The sequence below is a fragment of the Macaca mulatta genome, chromosome 14, assembly GCF_049350105.2.
Source record: "Macaca mulatta isolate MMU2019108-1 chromosome 14, T2T-MMU8v2.0, whole genome shotgun sequence".
Lineage (NCBI taxonomy): Eukaryota > Metazoa > Chordata > Mammalia > Primates > Cercopithecidae > Macaca > Macaca mulatta.
In genome coordinates, this window is record NC_133419.1 from 13,096,310 (window position 1) to 13,109,498 (window position 13,189).

Genomic DNA, 13,189 nt, shown 5'->3' on the forward strand with positions numbered 1-13,189 from the left:
ATTTAATGACATGGTTTTATTTCCATTATGTTTATTTTCAAAATGATCATCATGATCGTGATTTACAATGAATGGCTTTCCATTTAAGGGAGTGATACAAAGTTTCTTCTCAAAATAAATGTATTTACATTTTAAAACATCAATTAAGAAAGAGTAGCCAGGCATGGTGTCAGGCGCCTGTAATCCCAGCTATTTGGGAGGCTGAGGTGGGAGGATCCCTTGAACCCAAGAGTTTGAAGCTGCAGTGAGCTATGGTCTTGACACTGCACTCCACCCTCAGCAACAGAGTGAGACCCCATCAAAAAGAAAGAAAGAAAGAGAAAGAAAAGAAAATAGAAGAGAAGGAAGAAAGGGAAAAGAAATGGGTGCAGTGGCTCACACCTGTAATCCAGCACTTTGGGAAGCTGAGACAGGCGGATCATGAGGTCAGGAGATTGAGACCATCCTGGCTAACATGGTGAAACCCTATCTCTATTAAAAATACAAAAAATTAGCTGGGTGTGGTGGCACGCACCTGTAGTCCCAGCTACTCAAGAGGCTGAAGCAGTAGAATCACTTGAACCTGGGAAGTGGAGGTTGCAGTGAGCTGAGATCGCATCACTGTACTCCAGCCTGGTCAACAGAGCGAGACTCTATCTCAAAAAAAAAAAAAAAAAAAGAAGGAAATTACGTTAAGCAAATTGCCCGGTGGATGATGCGTTGGCCAACACAACACTGGGAAGGTGGACTAGAATAAAGTGCTCTGGGAAGAGCTACTCTGGATAACTTACCATGAGTCTGGAGAGGGGCCAGTGCTGAGGACAGGATGGAGGGCCTGGAGGCCATGGTGGCTGAGGCAGTAGATGCAGCCTGGGGATCCCAGCCCCACCAGGGTCTGCTCAGGGCAGGCCTGAGCACATGGCATGGATGTTAAAGCTCGTGGTGTCCCATGTGTGGTCCAGGCAAGTAGAGGGTGGCCACACACCTGGGAGGTTTATCCTTCAAGCTCCTGTCCCAAAGGACAGTTGGGGCCACCTGTTTATTCCTCTTTGCCCCAGAGAGAAGGCTGATTCCTTAACTCAGAATCTAACAGCTGGGGGCCAAATTTAATTCTTGAATGTTCTATAAATATAATAAATAAGGCCTTCATGTGGTCTGAATGAGGAGGGCCGTGGGCAGTGTTTCTCACTCATTCTAGATCCCTCTGTAAAGTCCGAGCTTCAGCACCCTAGGAGCTACCCCGTTCCATGGCCCCAATACAGTGAAGGCCACGCTAACTGTCCTCATCAGTCATTGACCTGTGGCCAGAGAGCCAAGCTAAGCTGGGAGAAAGACGCAGAAGCCTGTCATACATTATTTATGTATCTATGAGATGAAGTGTTGCCAGGCAGGAAGAATGTGAAAAGAGGTCAGCATAGAAAAGTAAACGTGTGTTTAATTCAGTCCAATCAAGCGATAAGGCCAGATGCAGGGCAGATGTAGGGGATTAGGTTTGTATAACTTGGATTCAGAGGTCATAGGTCAAGAAGCCAGCCCAGTTGGAGGGCACGGACTATCAAAAAGGGCAGAAGCGCATCCATCAGCAACACAGGTGAACCGTATCTTATGTTTTGGCAAAACAACAAAAACGCCGACCTCAGCTCAGTCCACTGAGATGGAAAACTTCAACCTGCTTGGCGTAACCCAAGTTACCTGCAATGGCGCCATTGTTTTCTCCTTAGTAAGTGGCTTTTAAACCCAGGAAGATTAGAATTTAGAAAATAGAGATGATTAAATAAACAAACACTCTTAGTATGTGTCCATTGGTGTTAAATGTAAGTTGGGTCAAGTTCCGTGAGTTGTATAAAATCCTATATTTGTGATATTTAAAAACATTTGGCCACTGAGTTCCTCAGGAATGTGAGCAGGTAATTGACTTCGGTTCAATTTTGAAGCAGAAAATTTAAAAGAATTTGACAATGTCTGTAAACATTAGAATATTTAAGAGAAGTTGATATTCGCTTTAATAACTCAGAAACAGAAAGTCAAACACCACGTTCTCACTTATAAGTAGGAGCCAAACAACGTGTACTCACGGACGTACAGAATGGAGTGACAGACATCAGAGTCTCCAAAAGGTGGGAGGGTGGGAGGGGAGTGAGGAATTAAAATTACTTATTGGGTACAATGTACCATATTCCAGTGCTGGGTACACTCCAATCCCAGACTTCACCACTACGTAATATAGCCATGTAACAAAACTGCACTTCTACCCCCATATCTATACAAATTTAAAAAATAACTTAATATTCACTTCACTTATGCTAGCTTTTTAGTTCTGAAAGCTTTTTCTAAAATTCTTGGGAACATTTTGTTTCTTGCTCTATAAAATATGGAATTCATTATATTTGTAAATGTGGTTTAGAATATCAAAGGCAGTGCTATCCAATATAAATATAATGCAAGTAACGTATGTAATTTTAAATATTCCAGGACAACCCTCCCCCTGCTTTTTTTATTGAGACAGGGTCTCCTTCATCGACCAGACTGGAGTGCAGTGGCACAGTAATGGCTCATTGTAGCCTCAAACTCCCGGGCTCAAACCATCCTCCCACCTCAGCCTCCCGAGTAGCTGGGACTACAGGCTTGCACCACCACTCCCAAGCTAATTTTTGTGTTTTTTGGAAATACAGGGTTTTGTCATGTTTCCCCAGCTGGTCTTGAGCTCCTGGGTTCAAGTGATCTTCCTGCCTTGGCCTCCCAAAGTGCTGGGATTATAGGCGTGAATTACCACAACAGACCAGGAACCCCATTTTTAAAAAGTAAAAAGAAATATGTAAACTTAATTGTGATAATAAAATTCATTTAGCCCATCATATCAAAAATATTATCATTTCGACATATAAATCACATAAAATTTGTTGAAATATTTTACATTCTTTCTTGAAACTCATCTTCAAAACCTGTTGTATATTTTACACTTCACACATCTCATTTTGGACTCTCACATTTTAAATGCGTGATTGTAGCGGCTACCCTATGGAACAGCACAGAACTAAGGGAGTTTGATTAGCTACGTTTGTGAGGGCATTTATTATTTAAGGATGTTAGGTCTGTTCAACTTCATTTGCTCAAATATTAAAGGCCCATTGAAAATCATTGATCAAAATAACAGGGCTTATAAAATAAAATATGATTAGTATGTTGAACTCACAAGTTAAGAAAAAAGTTCTTAAAAAATTGTTAATTAAAGAATTACTATTTTATTTAAAAGTAGCCACAAACAGCCCTCGAGGACCTCGCCAGCCAGAGCGCAGATGGAGTTAGAGTCACGGAGCTCAGCACTGCCCTGGCGGGAAAGGCCTGGGTCTTTGTTACTGCGTCATAGTGTCAGATCTGGCCAAAAGCTTTCTTGTAGATTGTCTGAACAAAGCATCCCCCTTCCACTGATGAGAAAACACGCTGGCGAAGAAAAGCAGCACAGTCACATGGTGAATTAGAGGCAGGACCAGGGCAGAACCTGGGGTCTCATGATGCCACCCCAACCTCCCCTGTCAAGGGCTTCTAATTCATTCTCTCTGTTCCTTCATCCTGAGTTGTCTGATTAGGAAACTGAGGCAGAGAACTGGAGGCTTGCATCTCTAAGCAACAGAAACCAACAACACAAACCAAGTCCAGGCCCAGAACCCGGGCCGCCTGGGCAGGGGCCCAGAAGATAGGGCCTCCTGCTAGGGTTAGAAAGGGAAGAAGGAGGCTGGGCACGGTGGCTCACGCTTGTAATCCCAGCACTTTGGGAGGCTGAGGTGGGCGGCTCACGAGGTCGTGAAATTGAGACTATCCTGGCCAACATGGTAAAGTCCTCTACTAAAAATACAAAAATTAGCTGGGCATGGTGGCGCGTGCCTGCCATCCCAGCTACTCCAGATGCTGAGGCAGGAGAATCACTTGAACTCGGGAGGCGGAGGTTGCAGTAGCCCGAGATCGGGTCACTGCACTCCAGCCTGGCAACAGAGCAAGACTCTGTCAAAAAAAAGAAAAGAAAAGAAAAAGAAGAAGAAGAAGGAGAGGGGAGATCTGCCCGAGCACAGCAAGTCCTCAGCCAGGTCTGCCAGTGCAAAGGAGGGCAGGATTCCACCTGCCTGTGGTCCCAGGGCAGAGCCAGGGAGCCCCACCCCAAAATAGTTCTTGGGGTAAAGGCCTGGAACTTCCATACGCACTTCATTCTCCCAGCTCCCTTTCCTCCCTCTTTGCCATCATTTTTCTTTCTCCTTCTTTTTCTCCTTGGAGGTCCTAGTCTCCTTTCCCCAATATGTTAGGCCGAACACAAACTCCCCACAAGCAGATGTGGGTCAACCTTGCCCTCTGAGGTTGGGTTCTGCTAGGGTTTGGGCCTGCTGAGCCAGACACAGAGGAAGAAAAGCTGAGGCAGGCCTGGGGTGCAGCAGCTCAGTGTCCCTTGCATCAGCCCTGGAGAGAGACAAGGGGGCTGCTTGAAGGTGCCGTCTTCCTCCTGCCTGGAGAGGCCATATTTTTCAGCAGTAGGACATACACCTCTAGCAACCCTCGGGAGAGTTTACAGAAGCCGCGTTTAATGCTCTGAAATCACAGAGTGAGGAAATTATTCCCTGCCCACGGAGTTTTCAGTCCTTCTGCAAAGTCAAGAAGAAAATAGCTACTAGAGCCAGGAGGCCATCTCCTCTCCCCTCCCTCGTCACCCCTTTCACAGAGAGGACGAGCTCTGGGTCTTCACGATCTTTTCACTTTTTGCTAAAGCGTAATAGAAATTGGGTTTTGCCACCATTTGTTTTTATGTTTCTCTTTACCTTTCACCTATGGCAAGTGATACTGATTTTCCACTTATAACAGTGATGTAAAGTTTCCTTTCAAAACTGAGCTTGCATTGATAACAACAAGTGAGTCAAGTAAATATCAACACAGTTTCAAAAACATAAAGTGGATGACAATACTGGGAAGGAGCAAGTCGGGCGAGAGCTGCCAGGGCGGGACACACTGAACGAAGGAGCTTGGAGGCTCCAGGACTACTTTGCTTGACCTCCCTGAGCTCTGCCCGGGTCTCTGGGTTCCCGCCTTTCCTGTGGGCACCATTCAAAGCCAGTTCTCCTGGCTGGCTGCTGGGCCAGCTGCCACGGCTCGGACGCCAAGGGCACCAATGCCTAGCTCAGCCCCTGGCCCTCATTCCCACTGGGAAGCTGAGAAGGAGCTGGTCTGAAGCCCTGGGTCAGGGAAGATCTTTTGGACCCACCCGACTTTACTCTGGAGCCTGTGGCTGGGCTTCATGGGGAAGAGGAAAGGGGGCCGCTTTCGGATAGTCTGTTTCAGCTCAGGGGCAGAAGGCAGCCGAAATTCCGGAGCTGCTGCTCTGGAAAGTCCTGGTAGAGTTAGCAGGGCAAAGCTACACGCACAGAGCCGAAGGCACACAAACTCCAGCTCCTAGAGCTGAATGGCTTTGCCTGAACCAGTATGAGGCCACGGGCTTGGAACACAGGAGATCAAGGCAAGGGAGAGGAGATCAAGGCAGAGAGGAGGGCACCCCCTGCCCAGAGTCTCCCAACATATACCCAGTCCTCCAAGCCAGCTCGATGCCCCCTCCTGACTGGGTCTTCCTGGGTCTCCCCCATCACAAAATGAAAGCATCTGGCTCCCCGGCTGCAGGGTGGACCCAGATTCCCCTGGCCCAGAATTCTGTTTCCACGCCGGTCTCCCAAACCCCAAAATGTGAGAGCTCAATGGGGTCAGGACCTCTTGTATCTCCAGGCCCCTGCCCAGCTCCGGCCAGCTTGGACCCTGCATTCAACAGGGGCCAGCAAGTATCTGGGGAGCACAGTCCAGTGCCCCAAACCTTCTGGTCATCTGATTCCCTGGCCCGGGTGGCCAGGTGCCTTGTCACTTGGGGACAGCTTGAGACGTGGGGGTGGCCTTCATGCTCACTTATGCCCTAGACGACCCCAACTGGTTGTGCCGAAGCCATCAGCGCCTGGCTGTCCGGAACTCTCCCTGGCTTCCCTGAGTCCTGTTTTGGGGGTGCTGTCCTGTGATTGGCCTAAGCCTGCTGGACCCCAAGCCTCAGCTTCAGCATGGAAAGTACCACCGTCAATGGTCCTGCCTCTCTGGAAGGTGAATGGTTCCTTCTTAAGAGTTGGCAAGACATAGGAAATGGGGGAGTTCCTGAGCTTAAGGGTGGGAGGGGCACCTCCCTCCTCACACCCTGGGGACCTGTTGGTAAGGCACAAAGTATGCTTCCCACATTCTGTCACTCCAGGAGGCTTCTCATGATGGGCGCCTTGCCCAGGCACAGCCCCATCCCCTTGAGGGGCTCCTGTGTCCTATCCCAGCCCCAGATGCTGGAGCTCCCTGGTACCTGAGTATAGTCTTGGCTAAAAGATCCCAGAAAGGTGACCACAGGCAAACAACCAGAAAGGGGACTGAGAGGGCTGGATCTGGCTCCTCCAGCACTAGTGGCAGGAGATGAGGGAAGGGGGCCTACCTGAGAGGGCTGCTGTCAGCAATCCAGCGATCCCGAAGAAGAGCCACATGTCTGGAGCTGTCTCTGGCTGCTACACGCGGCTGCCTGTGGGAAGCACCATTTTGGGGCCGGGAGGTGGACACGGCCGTTGTGCGCCCCTGGCGCAGGTCTGCTCTGCCCTTCGCTGTTCCTGTTCCTGTGTCTTTCTGCTCTCTCCCCTCCGACACGCATGCGATCAAACCCAACCTGTGAGTGTCTCACGCCTCCCTGTTCTGCTTGTGGTTTTGGTCTGCAGGAAGCTGGGCTGCTGTTACAGGGGCTGGTGGGGAGAGCCCCAGCTGCCGGTGCTGGGAGCCCACCCATCCAGGCTGCACCCCAAGAGTCACGGAGCCAGACACAAGCATGCACACACATCCATGCAGACACACTTCCCCGAGGGTATTCTAAGAAGGCAAGTGGAGGGGCCATGCCTCATTTCTGGTGGCCCAGAAGAAAAAATTGATAATGTAGTAGCTGCTCAATCAGTACCTATTGGAAGAGGGAGGGAATGACCCTGTCATTCTGGGTCCTGGCATTGCCTGTCCCGGTCTGCATGATTTGGCTCTCATGGATTAAATCCTGAGTTTTATCTTAACTTTAGAGGCGATGGAGGTTGGGAAGGAGGGTGTGGTCTTAATGCACTTTTGGAGATAAGAGCCTAAGTCTCCCCTCAGAGAAACATAAATTGGGAAGGGCCTGAGAGATGACCATCCCACAAGTCCTTCTACAGGGAAGGGTGCCAAGGCCCTGTGGGAGCCGCCCCCTCAGATGGCACAGTGGGGCCAGCTCTCCCATCTCCAGGTACCAGACTGGGCATGCCTCTGTGGGAGTCAGGCATGGGAGCTGGGTCTACAAGGCTGAGCAGGCTTTTGATAAGCAGCAATGGTGGGAGGCCCCTGGGCCAGAAGGAACAGCAGGAGTGAAGGGCTAGAGGAAGGAAGCCCAGGGCTGCTGAGAAACCCCAAGTTGCCCCATTGCAGTGCAGCAGACTGACGCTATAGGAAGAAGGCAGGGACCAAGTGTGTTTAATTCACCACGGTACTCCCTGTGGAGCATATGGTAGGAGGCGAATAAATGTTTCTTGAATGAAAAAAGGAATAGATAATTCGGTTGTCCAAGCAGGACCCTGGAAGTGGTCAAATGCAGAAGAGGTTTGGTTCCAAATCCTGGCCCTGCCCCAGTTGGTCCCATCCCAGGTCCACTTCTCCTGGCCCTCCACTTCCTGCATCCTTGCTTGTCTTCATTTCTCCAACATGTGGAATGGGGAGGGGTCCTCCTCCATTGGGTTCGGTCCTAAAGGTGGGTGTATGCATTTGATGTGGCAAGTATTGGAGCCACGGGGAGCCAGGTGCCCCCAGAGTTAGACCCCGCCCAGTCCTGCCCCAGTGCTGGCACCTGCTGCCACTGCCCTCTGGTGGAAGTCACTGACAGCACAGGTTTGCATGGGTGCCTCAAGCTCCCAGATGCAATTCCATTCATTTACAGAGATTTGGTGTGCAGAACTCTGGACAGGACTCTGTGGAAGCGAAAGAGAGGAAACCATATTCCTGCCCTCAAGGAGCATGGAGTTCACACACACGTGACCAAACCACAGGCCAGGGTAGGACACACATAATGTGAGGTCTCCTGGTCCTAAGAGAAACCCGTTTGAAATGGGGCCGGGAAGGATAGCTAGACTCCATTTCTGACAATATGGTAGACAGCAGATGCTGAAGAATTCCTGTAATACAAAACACCACAAAAATATTGTAAACCATCTTTTAAAATGTGTAGCTGAGGTGGTGAGAAATGAAGAAAATCATCAGAGATCAAAAACGACAATAAGTCTGGGCAACATGGTGAAACCCTCTCTCTGCAAAAGGTGCAAAACATTAGCCAGGTGTGGTGGTGCACACCTGTGGTCTCAGCTACTTAGGATGCTGAGGTGGGAGGATCGCTTGAGCCCAGGAGGTCAAGGCTGCAATGAGCCAAGATTGTGCTGCTGCACTCCAGCTTGGGCAACAGAGTGAGACCCTGTATATGTTAATATATAAAGACAACAGGGCTGGTCGCGGTGGCTCACGCCTGTAATCCCAGTACATTGGGAGGCCGAGGCAGGCGGATCACGAGGTCAGGAGATCGAGACCATCCTGGCTAACACAGTGAAATTCCCATCTCTACTAAAAATACCAAAAATTAGCCAGGCATGGTGGCAGGTTCCTGTAGTCCCAGCTACTTGGGAGGCTGAGGCAGGAGAATGGTGTGAACCCCGGAAGTGGAGCTTGCAGTGAGCTGAGATCGAGCCACTGCACTCCAGTCTGGGCTACAGAGCGAGACTCCGTCTCAAAAAAAAAAAAAAAAATTAAAATACATAAATAAATAAATACAACAAAAATCCAAAGAGATCACAGCCAGCAGAGAAGTATCTGTTGATCCAGTTGACCAAGAGCTTCAGTCTTATGAACATGGACAAAAGTTAAAGCTGAAAAACAAAATCGAGTGAACAACAAAATCCAAAATCTCTGCCTTAAACAAAGGTCACTGAAATACAACATCCACAGTGAAGAACTCGGAGAGAAAAATTCCTTAAAGCGAGCTGACACAGAGCTTGCCCAACTCAGCATGGACTCTGAGTGGGAGAAAAATGTCAACCCTGAATGCCCCTCACCACAAGTCTACCCACTGATAGACCTGGAGGTGAAACTCATGGTGCCTGTGTGGCAAAAACAATCACAGAAAAAATAAGCAGAAGATTACATAAGAATTTAAAGTGAGGTAAACAATAGCTTCTTAGACACTTGGCAGAAACATATGGTGAAAATCCTGTCTGGAGTAACTCATCCTATATTCATGACTCAAAGAAGTCCCACAGAGAAACTTCCATGGAACATGAGTTCACATATTTGTAAAACAGAAAAATCGTAAAACACAGGACACGAGGTGCTTTAGGTGACAGGGGCACCAAGCAATAAACTAAAAATGCAGACCTTCAAACACATCTTAGATGTTGGAATTATGGTATGTATAATGTAGAATCAGGATGTTTCATATGCTTCAAGAATTAGAAGTTGGTAATTGAAAGTATAGATATGGAACAAGAGACTATTAAAAGTGACCAGGAAGATTGAGGGAAAAAAAGCAAGCAGTTATGTGAGAACATAATTTTTGAAAATAGAAGCCCAGTATACAGATTAAACAGTAAATTAAGGCCCAGCACTTTGGGAGGCTGAGGCAGGCCGATGACTTGAGGCCAGGAGTTCAAGACAAACCTGGCCAACACAGTGAAACCCCATCTCTACTAAAAATACAAAAATTAGGCAGGCGGGGTGGCACATGCCTGTAATCCCAGCTACTCGGGAGGCTGTGGCACAAGAATTGCTTGAATCTAGAAGGCAGAGCTGCACTCCAGCCTGGGTGAGAGAGTGAGACTCTGTCTCAAATAAATAAATAAATAAATACATAAAAATAAACAGCAGATTAATATGGCGGAAGAGACAACTACTGGGGTGAACAATAGATTTGAAGAATTTACCCAGGATGAAGCACAGGAGGACAAAGTGACAGAAAATATGAAAGGGCTAAGAGATATAGACAAGGAACAAGGATTTAAATATCTAATTAGAGATCTAGAAGAAAATGGAAAATTTCTAGAATTGATGAAAGACACAATCCTCAGATTCTGGAAGCTCCCCCAACCCAAGCATGATAAATAAAAAGAAATCTACACCAAACACTTTTGGTAGCAAAACTGCTGATCACTAGACGGAAGATGGATGAACTATGAAGTAGATGGGCAGCTAATATCTCAATACCAACAATTAAAGCCAGAAGGCAATGGAACAACATCTTAAAGTACTAATAAAAAATAACTGTCAACCCTGACTATCTTTCAGGTATAAGGTTTAAAAGACACATTTTCAGATGAAAACTGGAGACATTTATAGCTAACAGACTCTCACCTAAGGGAATTCTAAAGGACGTTCTTCAAAAACAAGAAAAATAATCTCAGAAGAAAAGGTCTTGGATTCAAGTAAGAATGGTGAGCAAAGAAATATGTAAACACAGAAGTGGATTAAATAAGCACTGATTGCATAAAATAATTACAAAAATGTCCAATTTATGGAGTTAGAGAAAAAATGAAATAGGCTGAACTTGGTGGCTCATGCCTGTAATCCCAGCACTTTGGGAGGCTGAGGTGGTTGGATCACTTGAGCTCATGAGTTTGAGAACAGCTTGGCCAACATGGCTAAACCCTGTCTCTACTAAAAATACAAAAATTAGCCAAGCATGGTGGCTCGTGCCTGTAGTCCCAGCTACTCAGGAGGCTGAGGCAAGAGAATCGCTTGAATCTGGGAGGTGGTGGTTGCAGCGAGCTGAGACCACGCCACTGCACTCCAGTCTGAGTGACAGAGCAAGACTCTGTCCCCCCCGCCCCCCCCAAAAAAAAAGAAAGAGAAAAAGAAAAAAGAAAAAAATGAGATAAAACTAAAGAACCATAAAACAATAACAAATTGGTGAGGAGTGATCACAGCGGGAAAGGTCTATTATTTGGTGGGAGGGCAAAATATTGACTAGCGTTTGAGCTTTTTCAATTAAACATGCATGTTAAACTAGCTGAACAATAAAATGGAAACTGTTGGGGAGAGAAGCCTGCTATAAAGCCAAAGAGGGCAGGAAAGGAAATAGACGAAAGGGAGAATAGGATAAACTGAAGGGTTAGTAGGTTTCGGCAGGTAGCTCAGCTGTAGGGTGGAAGGAAGGGTGCTCCTGGCAGGGCACAGGGTAAGTAGAGGCAAGACAGCATAATGTGGGTGTTGCTGGGGCTGGATTGACATGATACACCCCAAGCCGCCCATGTTTCACAGACTTGAAGCTTCAAAAATGAAGCTGAAAAGTGCACCCAGCTGGGTGTGCAAATCAATGAGCTCATTTTTATTTAGAACTCTTGGAGCAGGACCTTGTGAACTCAATTTGCGAGGGACACCCAGTGGCTCTGCATCCTGTGGAGAGCTCAGGAGTTTTTCATCCAGACTGTATCTCTCTCCTGACCTTGGCCCAGCAAATTGGAATAAGCAACATTATTGAGGGAAGCCCGACTCTCCCACCAGAAGGAAGAGAGGAACTAGAACTGAAAGGCCGCCACCCCCACCATGTGGCACAGGGGAAAGTTTAACGCTGACGGGTACTTAGTGAGCACTTCCTATTGTGCCAGACACTGTACATGGAATCTTAACCCTCAGTTCTCACTACAACTCAGCCAAGTACATTGTGTCCTTAGCACAGCCTTGCAGATAATGACACTGAAGTTACGGAGGTAGTTTGCTCAGGATCCCACAACTAAGAAGTAGTAGGGCTAGGCTCTGAACTCAGGTCTGTTTGGATGAAGACCCTGGGCTCTTAACCACAGGGGTGGATTGTGGCACAAACATAAAGGCTTTGGCTGAAACATGGCACCACGGGCAGGAAAGGCTCTGGTTCTATCAGACTCTAAATTTTGGACCAGCCCTGCTCCTGGGCCAAGCCAAACCCACTCCTTAGTCTCTTGAATCCTGAAATTTCTCAGTCCTGACCACAGTTTCCAAACCAGCTTCAGACAAACCTTGTGTTTCCTGAGGCCCAGGATTTTCTAGCATGTTCCAAATATTTAGCATCTAAATGTACATACATTAACTCTAATCACTTAGTCACTCATTCAACACAACTTTATCATGTGTTCTAGGTGCTGGAGACACTATGCGGACCAAAACAGGCAAATATCCCTGTTTTTACAGAGCTTACATTTTAGTGGGAGAGAAACATAATAAACAATAGACACAATAAATAGATTATATGGATAAAAAGAAACAGCCATTTAAGAGAGGCTAGGAGTGCTGAACAGAGGTTACTATTGTAAATGAGTATAGCTTAGCTTAGCCTCTTCCCCCTCAAATGGAGCCTAGAACAAGGGCTTTTTGGCGACAGGTTATTTGTGAATGTGATCCGAGGGAACAGGTTGAGGAATAAAGAGAAGAGAAATAGGAAAAGAAGGAAAGTCAATAAAAGGATGTCTCATTGAGTTGACCACACTATGGACAACTAGTACTCCATCTCAGACTTCTGAAATGGTTCTTGTAACTGTCTGCTCATACGTGGTCTCCATTCCCACCACCCATTGCACCAGCACTGATGTGGCAAATGGAGAGAAACTGGCTAATGTCCTCTTGAGAGTCATAGGCCTCCCTGTGGTAGAGCTTCTCTACTGGGCGTTAACATACATCGTGTCCATCCACATGCCTCTACCCCAGATATCCTTGCCTCGGATTTTCCAGTCTTGTTCCTTCCAGGCCTCTGCCCAGGAGTCCATGGATATCCATATCTCTACTCGTTTCCATGTACAGTGAATGAACAAAGTTACTATCCCATCTCTGCCCACTGCCAGTATTTCCCTTTACCATTGTCCTTCAGAGCCACCTCTGAGTGAGACTATAGCTTCTGTCCATTTCTGGTTAGTAACAACCTCTTGTGCCACCCCATTTGTGAACCAGGTCTGAAGTTTTCCAATTCTATCAGAAGGAGCTTTCTCAAAGCCATAGATGTGAGTTAAAAGAGAAATATGGGGCCGGGCGTGGGGGCTCACACCTGTCATCCCAGCACTTTGGGAGGCCGAGGCGGGTGGATTGCCTGAGCTCAGGGGTTCGAGACAAGCCTGACCAACATAACCATCTCTACTAAAAACACAAAAAAATTAGC

The 13,189-nt window shown here is 47.2% G+C and overlaps 1 protein-coding gene and 1 long non-coding RNA gene across 19 annotated transcripts in view; one reads left to right on the top strand and one right to left on the bottom strand.

Annotated features, from left to right (window-relative positions):
- Positions 1-6,736, bottom strand: part of CD6 (CD6 molecule) — a 49,989-nt gene extending 43,253 nt beyond the window's left edge. For 12 of the 18 annotated variants that reach the window (XM_077962769.1, XM_028833378.2, XM_077962767.1 and 9 more), the window contains exon 1: positions 6,464-6,736. In XM_077962769.1, coding sequence (XP_077818895.1) covers positions 6,464-6,512 — 49 coding nt within the window. In that variant the 5' untranslated portion in view covers positions 6,513-6,736. Of the gene's footprint in view, positions 1-514; positions 633-6,463 lie in introns of those variants that run through there. The other 6 variants (XM_077962760.1, XM_077962759.1, XM_077962758.1 and 3 more) reach the window with 2 other exon arrangements.
- On the top strand, positions 58-6,653 carry LOC144334197 (uncharacterized). Its single transcript, XR_013403755.1, has 3 exons — positions 58-537; positions 2,624-2,725; positions 3,756-6,653. It is a non-coding gene; the product is annotated as an uncharacterized LOC144334197 (long non-coding RNA).
- Positions 6,737-13,189: the final 6,453 nt, after the last annotated feature.